The 16,652-nt window shown below is 39.9% G+C and overlaps 1 protein-coding gene across 1 annotated transcript in view; it reads right to left on the reverse strand.

The window, feature by feature from the left end:
* ZFPM2 (zinc finger protein, FOG family member 2) overlaps positions 1-16,652 on the reverse strand; it is a 321,346-nt gene that overhangs the window by 112,016 nt on the left and 192,678 nt on the right. Inside the window, exon 5 of the mRNA XM_035125261.2 lies at positions 10,922-11,033. Within this exon, the coding sequence (XP_034981152.2) occupies positions 10,922-11,033 (112 nt within the window). The remainder of the gene's footprint in view (positions 1-10,921; positions 11,034-16,652) is intronic.

Here is a 16,652-nt window from a genome sequence, read left to right on the forward strand (position 1 = left end):
CAAAACACTTCCCAGCAGGTCTTGCCTCTATGGACCACTTGCCAGGACTGAAGGTCCCTGCCTTCCACCCTCTCTAAGGCTCATCCCAGATATTTCCCAAGCAGTCTCAAACTGCATCTATGCACCTCTGGTCTCTGTTTTGCCCTCCTCATTATTCTTTTGCCCTCCTCATTATTCTGTGCATTCTTGGAGACCAGGAATGAGGGGAGTTTGTTGCAGCAGGAGAGGGAGACTCCCTGGATTCTTCAGAAGCCTCTTGACCCCCGTCCTCTGCTTCAGCCTCAGAATCTGAAGTGCTCCCTGCCACAGGCTCTTCCTGCGCACTGAACTCCCCTTCAGCATCCAGCCCCTCCTCCCAACCTTCTCCCTCTGACCTTTCTTCAGTGTCCCACCACCAATCCGGTGGCTCTGAGCCTTCCTCCTCTGGGGGTTCCCTTGGGAGTTCCCAGGCTGGTGCCTCCCACTCTTTGTAAAACCTGTCCGACAGGTGCGGCAAACAGGAAACACAATATTAAGAGACACTATTATATCCAATAGCCAGCTACAAACCCACACTGTGGCTAGGCAGGGTGGCAGGTAGATGGTGCTTGGCCAAGTAACCACAACAAGGCATAAATAACCTGCACTACAGGCAGTTGGACTAGATAACCCTTGGGGTCCATTCCAGTGCTGTGAACATGCAACAGTAGAGCACAGTCCACACAACATGGGAAAATGTCATTCTGTTCCCACACATACTTTTTTTTTTAAGCATGAGAATGCAAGAGGGAAAGTAGTGGTGCAGATTTACCACTTAGTACCAGAGCTCAAACAACAAATCTTAGCAGGCAATGTTTCCCACCACACCACCGGGCAAACAAGACCCACAACCACCCACAAAGAGATTGTGCTGGTCCAATTAGGATGTCAGTGTTATCCTAATGAGGTTATAAGTTGGAGTTGAAATGTATTGCCACTGTGTGGAAAGTGTTCCGCACATGGACTTCATGCCAGGGTCATAAATCTAAATTATTCTGCTATGAAGATCATGATTGGGTAGTGAGCAAGCCATTATTTAACTTGCAGATCTTCAGCCAACATACCCGGTGTACTTGCATTGTAGAAACCAAAAATATTACAATATAGATAGTGTTGATATGTATATCCCCTCATCTTAAAAATCAATATTATGGTTTGGAACAATCTTATTTGAGACTTGTGAGAACTTGTGGATTTTCACAACAATACTTTCCCAATAATATGTCCTATATTGCTCAATGATCCATCATTCTATTTGGCATTGACTCTCAATGCAGCTGGTGCGCGAAAAGCTAGGAACATGACTGACAGTCCAATCCAGTTCCAAGTTAAGCCAAAGTAATTGGACTTGAACCAGTTTATTGCCATAGATTTCAGTGGAATTCGATCAGCTTAAACACAAATACCTTTGCTGAGAGGTGGGCTGAGATATAAGACCACAACACATTTACTTTGTAACAGCCTATTAAGATCAGTTGGACTGCTCTAGATTGAGGTTCTGTATATGGAACCATAGGTTGTATATAGTTGAATAGAATATATTTTAAATAAATAATACTTGCGGATGGAGAAAGGCTTCATAAATCTCACTTCTCTGCTCAGACTAAGACCCAGTGAATTCAGTGGGGCTTACTCCCAGGTCAGTATCTATAGGATCACTGCCTTAGTTAATGTATAATCAATCTGGTGTATGTATATCCAACATAATACTGGTGGGAGGTTTTCTGATCTACAACATTGCTAAACATTCATTCCATTTAAAACCTGCTGGTGAAAAGAACAAGACTGATAAAGATTTTTTTTTAAAAAAAAAACCCAACACTAAGTAGTAGTAATTATCATTAACCATATTATGTCCTAAATGCATTGCATAGAAATTGCATATAAGTCATGAACCACTGCTCCACAAACCATCTAATCTAAAATACATTTACCTGTGTTAAATAATCACTGTGTCCCAACACTATGTGATCCAGCTGAACTTAATTAACTGGTTCCCTAGAGTGCAAGGTACAATCCTGGCTTAACAGCAATTTAACCCAAATATACAATTGCCCAGTTGCCCTGTCACCTTGAAAAACTAAGGTTGTCCCCCCACCACAATTATTAATTGCTGGTGTCAGTTCATCTGGCTCCATAAGGAGCCAAACCTCAAAGCTCTTCCACCAGAGGGAGCCATGTAAATTTCCTTTCCTCCCTTGAAGATCTGTAATCAGCTAGAGACCACATGCGTACAAGGGGGATTTAAATGTTTTGTTCCATGCATTCATTTAGCTGTTCACGTCCAACACCCAGGTTGCTTTTTAACATTTCCCATTAATCTTCCTCGGGAACTAGTAATCACTATAAATATTATGACAAAGTTATTCTCTTAATTATTAAAACCAGGCTGAGTATCTGGAGGGCAAGCAACACGGTAGTCTTGTACTGCAGAAACAGCTTTCATAAAATAGAAGTTTCTATAATCAGGGAAGAATAAATTCCTAGATTCCCCCCCCCTTTTTTTATTTCTTACAAAGTACACCTGTCAACGTTCATTTCCCCTCGTGTCATAAACTCAGGGTAGGAGCATTTGACAGGAATCACTATAAAAGAGGCTGTGGCTAAATTTATCCTTGTTTCATTTCATATAGACCTTTTGCTCTCTGTTCTGATGGGGCTGTTTGAAAAGAATGACCAAGGTTTGATATTAGGCATCTAGGTCATGGTTTCACCTTGACAACAGCTCTTTCGTTTCAAGCAGTAACATTTGCCAGGATCCCTAAGGTACTTTCATTTTTGTCAATCCCTGTTTTTTTTAAATAAAAAAAATGCTCTGAGGGAAAAAAGAAGAAGATAAATCTTAATTCACAAGCTGCAAGACTATCTCTGTGTCTCCAGCACAAAACTTCAAATTCAATCCCAAAAGTGGATGTGTATTAGAAGTCTGCAGATTTAAACCTTGTCCACCATGATCAAACTGGATTTATGGAGCATCATAACTCTCCAGACACCATCCTGCAGCTTATTAATTTAATAGACTCCTGTCCATTCCATGATGTTCCTGCCCTGACAGTCTCTCAAGATAAGGTGAAAGCCTTTTGACAGGACAGAGTGCATATATATTTTCTTCTGTTTTCTTGTGTATGGGGTTGTCGACAACTTCAAATGTGTGGCTCTGCAAATTTGTGCTGCCCCTTCCCCCTTTTAGCTTTGCACAGAAGACAAAAGTAGAAACATCTCTGCGAAGCAAAGTGTTTGTGAGAATGATGGTTTCCTCAGTCCCAAAGACTTCAATAAACTCAGGGCTTGAAAAGTAAAATTTAAGAAATTTCTGATATTGGGACACTCCCACTGGCAGGAGGGCAAAATGATTTTTGACCATTCTCCCTTTCTCAGTCCTGGAGCCCCAAAAAATCTGCTCCCCCAAAACAGTGTGGGAGGTGGTAAAGGGGTTATGGGGGAACTGGCAATAACCACCCCAACCAGCAAGATTGCCACCATGCACCCTGCCCCATCTGCCACTGGCAGAAAAGCAGCATCCAAAATCATATGAGCAATCTTGCCCAAAATTAGCACCGCTGGTTGCGGCACTTCTCCACCACTGGCAGAGGTGGCAGGGCAAGCAGGGGAATCACAAGCATGCCAGCTGGAGGGCTTCTGCCACCTGAAGCAGAGGCTGTGCCTCCCTCATGGCTGGGCTGGCTCTGTGCAGCTCAGCAATAAGTTACCAAAAAGGCACAGAATTGTTTCTCAAGTTCCCGCCAAACACACATACCAGATGCTAGCAGTCAGGGCTGGCCCTCCCATGAGGCAAGGTGAGGCAAGCATCTTGGGCGTCAGGATCCACAGAGGCAGCAGATCCAACCTCCAAGAAATGAACCACATGTAAATCTTCACATGCCTCCTGTTCCTGATATAAATGTTCACTTCCCGCAACCAAGTTCCTAATGTACAGCTTCATTCCCCCTTATTCATTTGTGGAGGGACTGGGAGGAGCATTTTGTGGTTTGTGTCAGGTGCCCGAATGTCTTGGGTGGACCTACTGGAACTTCAGAGAGAAGGGGTATCTCCAGAAAATAGCACCACCAGGTCGGTAAGGTGGCATTACGATCATACCGCTGCACCAGGAAGGTAAACGGCATTTCTGTGCACTCTGGCACTCATTGTGGTGTCCCGTTGCGCCAGAAGCAGTTTAGTCATGCTGGCCACAAGACCTGGAAAACTGTCTGTGGACAAATGCTGGCTCCCTTGGCCTGAAAGTGAGCTGAGCGCCACACCTCATAGTCGCCTTTGACTGGACTTAACCATCCAGGGGTCCTTTACCTTTTTACCTTTACCTATTACTACCATTCATTTGAGTCTGTTTATATAGTACTAACCTGTACTGTAAGCACTGCGCAATAATAAAAACAAGTAGGAACCTTCCAAAAAATTGCTTACAAGTTAAACGACGTTGTTGTTGTTATTATTATTATTACTTTTATTATTAAACAAAAAGAAGAAGAAGGGAAGAAAAGAGTCCTCCCCCCCCCCGTTCCAAACAAATATTGAAGTTTGTGCTTAAAAAGCTGAAGCATGCATAGATAGGCAGGTTTCAGGGAGAAAAGATTTAAGCACCTTTCTAAAGCATGTGAGGCCAAACATAAATTGCTACTCCTGAGCCAATTATCAATTATTATTTATATAGAATTATCCACTCGCATTTCATTAAGCATGCATTGAAAAGGAGTGGGAGAAGCGCAAATGCTTTCTTCTGCATCATCTCAATAATAACTAAGGACATAAACTACTTGGTGAGGCCAGATAGAAAATAATATCAGTAAATCATGATCATAAGTGTAAAAACAACCAATGTGGAACATAAAAAGAAATGACAGAAGGCTTGAGAAATATTTGTGCTGCCTACTTCGGCTGTGTAACTGATGCAGCAAACAGCTATTTATTATTTGTTTGTTTGTTTGTTTCTTTTACAGTTCAAAGGGTAGTCACTCCTGTTTTGTTTTTTGTTTTGTTTTTAAAGTGGGATTTAAATTTTTATAAAATAGTTTTAAAAGCAGCTATTTTATGATCTTTAGTTTTGAATGCAAGTTTATCTCACCAGTTCTATCTTAATTTCAAACATCCTCAGCCTTACGCACCACACTGCCATGGTCTCAGACATATATTAAACATGTTGGTTTTTACTGCATGGAGTTATCCTGTGGTGCTCTGCAATCAATTACTGTTATACCACCATCATTAATAATTTTCTTAATGAAAATGATTCTGTTGATCTCCGTTGTATTTTAATTATCAGAGTTAAGCATAATTACACTGCAGCTCTGAGCTGGCATGTAGACTCCTTTAGGGCGCAATTTTGTTTTAACACACTGATAATGTAATTTTACATTGTGTCAGTTGTTTAGTTATTATCCAGTCGTACAATTCTGCTGTATTCCTGATAACAGATAATAACCTTAGCACCTCCTATATCCTGAAGTCATTTAAAAAGCAATATTAGAATTTCACAACTAGCTAACTTAATCGCCTTATGATTTTATAATTCCCACTGCTAAATATTTGTATAGGCCCCCTCTCTTACCAATACCATATATGTGTGTGTGTGTGCGCGCGCACACACACACACACACACACACACACACACCATGATTTAGGTAAGATACACCTAATGTGTGCTTGTCCACAGATTCATTTCATTGTGCACAGTTTTGTTCGGTAACTAGTTTCTTTTTCCCTTCATTTAAGGCCTGCCTTGCACTCTTAATCAATTGCATTCTTAATCTAAGAGTAATAATTAACAGCTCAGATTTTGTTTAATAGCAGCTATTCAATTTGTCATTTTCTTGGTCTGAGTATATACAGTACTGCACTCAAATGAGCAGCTAGCTGACAAGTATGTGTCCTGTCCAATTCTGCCACCATCACTTCTCTGTTTAGATTGCTCCCAATCCAAGACCGGTAGGTACCTTAGTGGTGCACTCCATCAGTGGAAGAAGCTCACTGTATAGCTCTATCTTTCTCCTGGTAGTAAATACAGCTATCCAAATATATTTTATTTATCACACTTATATTCTAGCTATTTTATTGTTTCTATATAATTCTGCAGCCACAACAGGCTAATTCAACCACAACAAACTGACACCAAAGAGCTAATTCATATATGATGCTGCCAATTTGCTTAACCACAGTTAAGCAAGCCAGGAGTGGGTCACAAGATCACGTGTCCTATTGCCCTTTCCATCTCTTCCAGAATACAAATCTCCCTCACAGTGCCTACCTAGAGTTAGCTGTAAACACAACCATGATGCTATCCATAGTTAGGGCTAACCATGGTTCAAAGGTCTCAAACCACAGTTTGGACCTGCTTTTAGGTCCTAAGCAAAAACTGTGGTTAGCTCTGACCACAGTTAAAGTTGTAGTTAGCATAATGAATAACCATAATGGATAACCAAAAGGGAGAACAGCAAATATCATCATATGGCCCTTTCCAAATTTGCTTACCCATGATGCTTCAGTATTGGTTAAACAGATGCACAGAAAATAAGCATCCAAGTTCTTTAAGCTATCACCAACCATCAGGAGAGTGAAAGAATATGCTTTCATCAGCATGTTCTAGTTGAAGGTATTTCTCCAATAGCAACCAAGAATTTGGGAAAAACACCTTTCCTAAGGGAAATTCAGGACAAATCCAATGCACACATAACCTTCATTGACATTCCCATTTGTAGCAGTGCCTAGTAGGATTATTTCATTTTGATCTGACAACTATTTTCACAAAAGTACTCAATCAACAAGTTGCACACCAATCTTTTAATATAGATAAGATCATTTTATGAAAAGTAAGGGGTTATATTTTTTTCAACTGGGAAAACAAATACGTTATGTCATCTTGAAGCTGTTACAGCCCCAATGATATCTTATTTTGTGTAAATTTTGAGGCATGAGATAAGCAATTGTACTTGCTCAAACTGGGCACATGAAACTACGGTAACTTAAAAAATTAAAAAGAAAGACTGTGTTGGAAAAAATGATGAAGTTATTGCAACTGTTATTAGTCCTTCAACACCTAGAATAAAACATCTGAACATAGCAGATGAAATGTCATTGGAGTACAGGAAGCATGCATCCTGGGGTGGCAAAATTCCTTCAGCTGATTCACTTATGATTCACCAGAATGTGCCATTGGTGTCTCGCAGGGCCCGGCAGGTAAGGGAGGCTGCAGCCGGTCAGCACTTTCCTGTGGAACACACCATGTCTGGGGCTGAGAGTGTGTGAAAATGTGGATTCGACAGCATGTGGTGTGAACCAAAGTTCCATCTAATCTAGTATACTGTTTCCCACAGTGACCAGCCAGGATCTACAAGGAATTTCTAAGTTTATGGTTTATGCATAGTGCCCTGGAACCTACTGAAGGCTAGGTAGCCTGGAAGTATTTTAAATAATCAATAAATATGCAGGCAATAACTCTCCCTGTTTTATGCAACCTCTTGGTTCATGACCAATAACCAATAACAAGTGTAACCCCTCATGGATTTGTCCAATCCCTTCCTAAAACCATCTAAAGTAATGTCCATCATCATATCCTATGGTAGTGAATTTCTGTCTATGTGAACCCCAGAATCCTGTTTTTCAATATATACTAATATTTTAGTATGCCAATACTGGCTGACATCCCCAAGGAATTTTGATTGCATGGAGAAATTGTGTCTTGATGGAAAATAAGTCCCTAAACATGCACTGAAACAACCATAGAATTTCCTTGAATAATTCAACCTTATATGTAGTACAGTGGTACCTCGGTTTACAAACACAATTACTTCTGGAAGTCTGTACTTAAACTGAAGCATACTTAACCTGAAGCAAACTTTCCCATTGAAAGTAATGGAAAGTGGATTAATCTGTTCCAGACGGGTCCGCGGAGTACTCAACCTGAAGCGTACTTAACCCGAGGTATGAGTGTAATTGGTTCCGGAAGTCCGTACAGTCATACCTCAGTTTAAGTACGCCTCGGTTTGAGTATTTTCAGTTTAAGTACTCCGCAGACCCGTTTGGAACGGATTAATCCACTTTCCATTACTTTCAATGGGAAAGTTCACTTCAGGTTAAGTACGCTTCAGTTTAAGTACTCCACGGACCATCTGGAACGGATTAATCCACTTTCCATTACTTTCAATGGGAAAGTACGCTTCAGGTTAAGTACGCTTCAGGTTAAGTACAGACTTCCGGAACCAATTGTGTACTTAAACTGAGGTTACCACTGTACTTAACCTGAAGTGTACTTAACCTGAAGTGAACTTTCCCATTGAAAGTAATGGAAAGTGGATTAATCCGTTCCAGACGGGTCCACGGAGTACTTAAACTGAAAATACTCAAACCAAGGCGTACTTAAACCGAGGTATGACTGTACATGATTTTACCACTTCAGACCACACCCTTCTCCATATTAAAAGCAATCTGCATACAGTAAATTAGATGTTAGGATAGAGAGGTCTAAAATAGTTTGTTTTCCTACATGTGAATAAAGGGGATTTTTATGTCCATCATTTAACAACACAAAGCACAATCTTCAGTCTAAAATGGTACAGTCCAGGAACAATTTTACCACCTCATCTGCTGTTGGGCTAAACTGCCACATTTCAGCATACATACACAATGATGTAAATTGGCTCCTCTTCAAGAAAAACATTACTATCAGACCTGAATTTAAACAACTAGCTCTGTAGCAGGATCAGCCCTTACAGATCTTCCTCATAGCTCAGGCATTGCACCTTCCAGAAAACTGAGAGAATACAAGAGGGTGTGAGGTGGGGGTGGAAAGAAACATGTAAGAAGTCTATAAGAATAAAAAAGACGTGTAAGAGACTGTCAGCGAAAACTTTCAACTATGAACATCCTGGATTTCTATTCCTGATGTATCTCTAGGTTGAAGTTGTACTTTGGATAACTGCTGCAAAGTTTCCATATAAACAGTCCTTAATACCTTTCAAAATAAATTGCAATTTCTCACGCATATGAAAAATGTTACTGTACGCAAACATCAAAATACTGTGCTGTTTTCTGCTGCTAGAGCAATGAGTCACACTACACTTTAAAATGATGCAGATTCATTCCTTTTTTGGCTCAAGGTTTTTCCTTAACTAAATCAGGTATTTTCAGGTTACAAAATTAATTTATTGGTGTTTTGTAATTATAAAAGGAAGAATGCATAAGACCTTAGTGTGCAACTACTCATTTTTAAACATGCAAATTCTCTGTTTTCAGTGTTTCAATTTTCAAAGGCTTGTAGCAGTTTAAAGGCAATCCTCTTATAAGTGTACAAATTGCAATGATTATAGGAACAAGTTGTAATTGTTTCTAGTAAGTTTTAGTAGCCTTTGATGTTATGATTAGTGTTTTGTATGTTAATATAGTGATATGGGTGCTTATTTGCCTTGCTGGTTGTATGCAAAATGGTCACTAGGTTGTCGCAGCAAACAAATCTTTCATCTCAGTGGCTCTGTTTGGTAAGGAATAAAAAAACCTAAAATAAATTGCTGTAGAACTGTGCAATTTCTGAAGCAATCACAAAGCAGTGAGACTGGGGATTTATAGAATTTGAAACCTGAGCTTAGTTGGAAAGACTAAATGGAGGAGGGATAAATACAGCATTGACTATGCTAATGGGGCACAGCAGCTGTATTCACAATTTCTTGACTGAGCAGTCAGGTATCATAGATCTTTAGTACCAATTCAGCATTGCAGGTTTAATTTTATACCTTTTAAAAAAAAAAACAACCTCAGGCCTCTAGCTATTGATCAAAGGAACACTGATAGGAGCTGGGGTGACGTTCAATCTAATAAGGAGTTGTGACCAACTTTTATCTATACAGGTTTTATACTTTTATCTATACAGAACTTAAGTTTTGCCTTTGCTCTAAATCCTCCTGTGATCCAAAGTCCTAGCTTGAGAGTTGAGATACCTGCCTATTGCACTGTATTATGACACAACAACTTCAGTTATGCAGTTGGGCTGCTTAAGTTCCCACTAAAGTTAATGGGATTTCAGCAACCTACTGGTGTGTAGGATTGCAGCTATAGTCCCTGCCCACATGGTAACCCACACACACAATACTCTTGTGACCACTGTGGATCCTAGCGTATCATTTTGGGAAACACTACAGTGGAAAGCAGTAATTGCCATGCATTTTAAATAGCATCATGATGTCATTAATGAGCAAAGAACCTTTTTGTTTGTTTACACACCATGAGCCAAAACTAGCTGCCTTTCAATACTTCATCACTGTCAAGGTTCCAACAATAAAATTTCTTACAATTACCTTTCAGAAAATAATGCTATTTTTCAACAACATTTTTAAAAAAATGTCAAGGTTCACACACTTTTCACGAGGCTGGGGTACGAGCACAACATTTTGGATTTAAATCAGGTTAGAACTGCAGGTTAACGAACTACTTAATGAACTTTCAAAGTTCAAAGAAACTAAGGGGTGGGGGAATCAGAGAGATGCTACATTTCTACAAGTCTTTGAACAAGTCTGTAAAGCCTAGGACATACTTTTGGACAGTGGCTTAAATGGCAGGTAAATTAGGCAATGGCTTACAATGGCATCAACATTTTATATAATACAATGCATCGAGTATAAGAAAGCTGTTTGCTTTTTTTTCTTAAGTGCTTTATCTGTTTGAATCTTAAGTGGTAATAGTATGCCTCTGCTTCACACTCATTTAATGCATAATGGAGAAAAACTAATTTTTTTCAGGTAAAAAATGGAATAATGCTTCTTAGATCAGAAGAAGAGAAATGAGAACCACAGGCCCGCCTTTGTAACCTGCATTTGCCACCTGTTATGCAACAGGCACGTTTCATCAGCACCGTTTTAATTCCTTGCAAAGAAAGTGGAAGGGAAAATCAGCTTGTGTTTACCTTTGCTGTACACAATGCAGTTGTTTTTGTTGTCTTCCACTCCTTGCCAAGTCACATCCAGCAGCCACTTGGGGCCAGCAGTCAGCACCATAGGGACTGGAGCCTTTGTCTTCTGGAGAAAGGATGATAACAAACAGATGCCATTTGCTTGCATTGATTAAGAACTTGAATAATAATAGTAATAATCATTTTATTTGCAAACAACTAAATCTCCAAACCCATAAGCCAAGGCCTTATTCCCCAGCCTCGGGACTTAAAAAAAAGAAAGAAGAAGAAGTAGAAGACGGCACTAGCTGCAAAGCTTTAGTGCTTTCATAGATCTGAATGGCGGAATTATTATCAAGGATTTTTCTGAATGATAGCACTGGATCAGATCTCCAAGATTAGGCATACCTCTGGTGGCTTAGAATTATAAAGGGAATGCAGATGACTTTCACAGAAAAGAGCCAAGTGTTTAGAAGTGAACTTTAGACACATTGTACTTCATTATCAACAAGATCTTACTATTTCCTGAAACAGACAGGAAGGAATTTAAAGAATCGGTATCCGTTTCAAAGCTCTGTCCTGGGTAACATTTATATTATAGTGGGAAATTATTCTGAATGGATAATGTAATTTCCCCCCCCTCCTCCCCCCTTACTGACTGCTGATGTGCTGCTCTACTACTGTTGAAATAATAATGCTAATGATTCCACATGCATGATCTCCAAGAAGAAATCTAAAAGCAGCAGCCAGAATTCATTTGAATGAAGCCCAAAAGGAGTGGGGGGGGGAGGCATGATACCCACCCTTCTTCACAAAGGCAAAGTGACACATTTTATTACGAAACACATTTTGTGTGCTAGGGTAGAAAAGTTCAGGTTATTGGCACTCCGTCTCTCTGCTAAATCTAGATGCAAGGAAGGAACTGATCTGGAATTTAGTAAGCCTTATCAACATAGGCTGGTAGTGAAATGCCGGTTAGACATTTATCATTCACCAGTCCTTGTTCTGTATATCAAGCATCATGAAACTATGACTCGGAATACAGAGTACAATGAAAAGGGTCTCAAGGTAATACTCCACTAGGTTCTTCCCCCCCCCCCAAAAAAAATCTGGATAAGATCATTTCCCAGCAGCTCCAAACCTTTCTGAGAGAAATTCTGTTTCCATGACTGAGTCAGAAGTTTGAAGCATAGATTTAAAGCCAAATCCGGCGGGTTCATTAATAGGTTGGAAAATGAGACACTGTGACAACCCCCCCCCCATGCTGCCCTAACATTATGCTTTGTGGCACAGCTGGGAAAGACAGGCTCGAGATATGTGGGCTGACACTACTACGCTACAAACCAAGCAATTCAAAGTTGTAGCAGTGTGATGGCTTATTACTTTGTTATTATTATTTATTAAAATTATTATATAGTGTTATGTGGCACCGCTGTGATAGAGCAGCATTGGCAATGTTTCACCTATGCTGTTTTCAATGGGCTTTTCCAACCACTATGGAAAGGAACTGAAAACCTACAAACCACACCCTATGCACAGGCTGCCTACAGATGGAACACTAAACTATGGTTTAGCGTTACATGAACGAGTCTTGAACTATTAGCTTCCTCTCGTCATCTACAAGGAAGAAACAAAATAAAAAAAAATCCTTCCAGGTTTTTTATTTTGGTATGAGCTTTCGTGTGCATGCACACTTCTTCAGATACACTGAAATAGAAGTCCCCAGACCTGATGAAGTGTGCATGCACACGAAAGCTCATACCAAAATAAAAACTTAGTTGGTCTTTAAGGTGCTACTGAAGGATTTTTTTATTTTCCATCAGTAGAGGTTAGCAGAGATACACCAAGGGTGGTAGCCAATCATGCTAGTTCTATTCAGGGTAGACCCATCAAAATTAATGGACATGACTTCTGGTAATTTCTATGGGTCTGACCTGAGAAGGACTAGCATTGAATACAACCTCTACACAAACAGCAGCCATCAACACCAGAGGGTTAGAATCGTGCTCTAAAATGGTCACATACTGTATGTCTGTAACATACAAAACAGCAATCATGGGAAAACTGCAATTAACAGAACAAGCTCAAAAATAAGCTAAACAACCGAAGCAGGCATCTATAAAGCTGCCAATTAATAAAAAGATATAACAATAGGACATCTTTTTGCCTAGGCTTTTTATAATACCTAAAATTGGACCGTGTTTTTCTTTGGTTGGGTTTCCTGTATTCCAGTTTTTGTCTTATATGCTTTTATGCCACTGCTGTATTGTTTTTAGGTTGTATACCACATAATACATTTTTCAAATATTAAGTAGTTTAGTAATGCTTTTAAATAAATACATAACAAAACAAAGTGGAATAGAAAATGACCAGCCCTCCTAAACCACCAGGTTCTAACCAACAGTGCAGTCCTAACCCAAGATCCACCAGGGTGAATAACTTTGCAATAGTTGGGCTGTCACAGCAGAGCTGGGGATGAGCTCGCATAAGTCCTTCACCCTGGCTCAGCCAGTAGTACTGTAAAGGCTTATGCTGCTGTAAGTCCTCAAAAAACAATGTTCCTGAGGTGTGGCAGGAGAAGGAGAAGCTTCCAACTATTACAAACTTCTTTCAGCTCAGTCACGTGACCTAGCAACCCAGCAGAAATTACACTGGAGAAAAAGTGTGGCTTATGTCAAACAAAAAGGCTTGTTTTCCCTCTGCCAGGCTCAGGCAGCTCTCCTGAATAGAGTTTGGAATGTGGTAACTTATGCCTGCTTAATTTAAGGTGGTGTACATTCCACCAGCTTCCTATACCTAGGATTGCTCTGTCCACCTCTGAAAACATACAATCACACGTGGAATCCCAGTGTAGGTGCCACAATGGAGAAGGCTCTGCTCCTTGTCACTGACCACCACACCACTGTTGGCTGAGAAATATGGAGCAAAGAATCAGATGCTGAACAAAGCATATTTAGAGGGACTTGCCTATGAAGGCAGTTCAGAAGTTACCCAGGTCTCAAGTCATTTAGGGCTTTAGATGTTGTGAATCACCACTGAGGAGAACGGTCCTGTGCTCAGGTCCTGCTTGAAGGTTTCCTACAGCCATCTGGTTGTCCACTGTGAAAACAGGACGCTGGACTAGATGGGCTTTTGGTCTGACCCAGCAGAACAGTTCTTAAGTCCTTCCGCAGCACCTATTTGCACTTGCATTTTCCTAGCCAACTAAGATCAGAGCACCTATTTGTACCACTTGTACCAAACTAACCTGAACTCACTTTCAGTATATGTAGCAAAGCTGTCTGTTATTTGGGCTGCTGGGAAATAAAAAGTTTGAGGACTAATGTTAAAACATCATGGGAGTATGGGCTATTCTTTCCTCTTATTGTGGTAAAGGTTAGCTGGTCATTGCCAACACACATGGTGACATTTGCTGCTGGATTTATCTTTATGTTATGATTTGTTCTTTCAAAAGAGGAATCAAGAGCATAGACAACCTAACATAGACAGCTTATGCTCTTATATACCTATATACCTATATATATATATATATATATATATATATATATATATATATATATAAACATCTCTTTTTTTTACTCAAAAATAAGTGGGTAATATATATCTCAAAAGCCAACATAATGCTAGAGACAGCGTATGAGCGTGCTAGGAAGGTATCTCAGTAATCTGCTTTCCTTATTACTAGCTCTGATTTTCAAACAAAGCAACAGTACTAGTATATCCACCTCTTCAAGTAAGAATTCCCTTGCAATATTAGCAATAGTCAGTTAATATTTTGGGCCTGCTGCATTTCATCCTGCCCTACTTTATGGCATGCATATACTTGAACATTACCTATATTTAACTTACTGGTATTCCTATCATTCCTTCAAAATCTAACATAGATTCTTGTGATTTAGTCATACATATTGAAACCAGTTCATATGCATTCACACATAAGCTATGTTTTACCTCACAAATGGGGAAACAAACCACAGCTTGTTTTGCCAAAGCTTGGTTTGTTTTCTGGCTGCTCGTGCCTCAGTAGCTTGGGATGGGGTGATGAAACACACCATGGTTAACCAAGGCTGCTGGGTTTGAACATAACACCAAAACATAGTTAAAACAAGCCGTGGTTCATAAGCCAACAACAAACCATAGCTTCACCTAGTGGTTTCTTGCTAGCAAACAACACATAGTATTCCGGGCTGAAGTTGGATGTTCAGACTGACCACACTTAACACTTAAGCCATGGCTTAGTGCTATATGTAAACTGGTCCATTGTTTGCATCAAGTATAATCCTCTGATGCATTCTAAAATGTAATTTTATTGTAAACAGCTTTGAAGGCCCAAACGGGCAAAGCCAAAAAGGGTTATATTTAAGCATAATTATTATGTGGGAAAGAGCTAAAGGTTTGTCAAAATCAGAAACGAGAACATTTTCCACAAAAGATTGAAGAGTTTCCAGTTGTGAGAGAGGCTTTTAATGGGAAGGGTTCAAATATATGCGGTCTGGATAGTTCACTTGGGGTTGATAACACCAAGGTTGCAGGTTCGATTACTGTATGGGACTGCTGCACATCCCTGCAGGTTGAACTAGATGATCCTCAGGGTTCTTTCCAACAATTCTAAATCTATGATTCAGATATTTTAATATAATATTGCATTAATTTGAAGTTTCATTCTGCTGATTGTACTGTACCTTGTTAAATTATTATTACTGTTTCCAGGCCCCAGGGGTGATTAAAGATAGAAACTGAAATAAATACACACAAGGGAAAACAGACACGGCATACAGTTTCTGATTTTTCATCTATAGTACCCAAGCCCTGTGATTCAGAATTGGTGGTGCATCATGTAACAGAAATATTTATTAGTAGCTCTATACAACATTCCCTTAAATATTTTTCAACTGAGTGTGCTATTTCAGTTTCAAGCCTCCTTTTGTAAAAACCACAACAAGTCCAATTTGACAAGGGCAAACAAGGGCAAAAGTTGATCTCTTTGGGAACAATTAGAATCTGCTAATGAGGATAAGAGAGGTCAAGCAGATATCCACTTTTTGCTAACCTTTCAAGTAACTGGACAAACAAGTGAGGTAACCCTCAAGTAATGTTTATACAGAAGTCAGGAGGTTAATGGAGGCAAAAATAGCCAATAAAATGCTTGAAAATTATTTTACCAGCCTAAGAGAAATCCCTAATAATTCAGTAATCTTAGATAGCATTGCTTAGAAACATTTATAACGTCAGTGGTTTACATCTTCCAAGGACAGATTAAAATCTGAGCAGTTATACATTAAGTATAAAGGTAAGGGGTAAAGGGACCCCTGGCCATTAGGTCCAGTCGTGACCGTCTCTGGGGTTGCAACGCTCATCTCACATTATTGGCCGAGGGAGCTGGCGTACAGCTTCCAGGTCATGACAAAGCCGCTTCTGGCGAACCAGAGCAGCACACGGAAATGCCGTTTACCTTCCTGCTGTAGCGGTACCTATTTATCTACTTGCACTTTGATGTGCTTTCGAACTGCTAGGTGGGCAGGAGCTGGGACCGAGCAATGGGAGCTCACCCTGTCATGGGGATTCGAACCGCCAACCTTCTGATTGGCAAGCCCTAGGCTCTGTGGTTTAACCCACACCGCCACCACACATTCAGTATAATCAAGCAATAATACTGTTCTGGGATTGTACAGTTCCACAAGCAGGAGAGGTTAAATGTCTGAATGTGCCTTTAATAAAATAATAAATCTCTGCATATGAAAAATAG

This window comes from Zootoca vivipara, chromosome 8 (genome assembly GCF_963506605.1).
Source record: "Zootoca vivipara chromosome 8, rZooViv1.1, whole genome shotgun sequence".
In the NCBI taxonomy this organism is placed as follows: domain Eukaryota; kingdom Metazoa; phylum Chordata; class Lepidosauria; order Squamata; family Lacertidae; genus Zootoca; species Zootoca vivipara.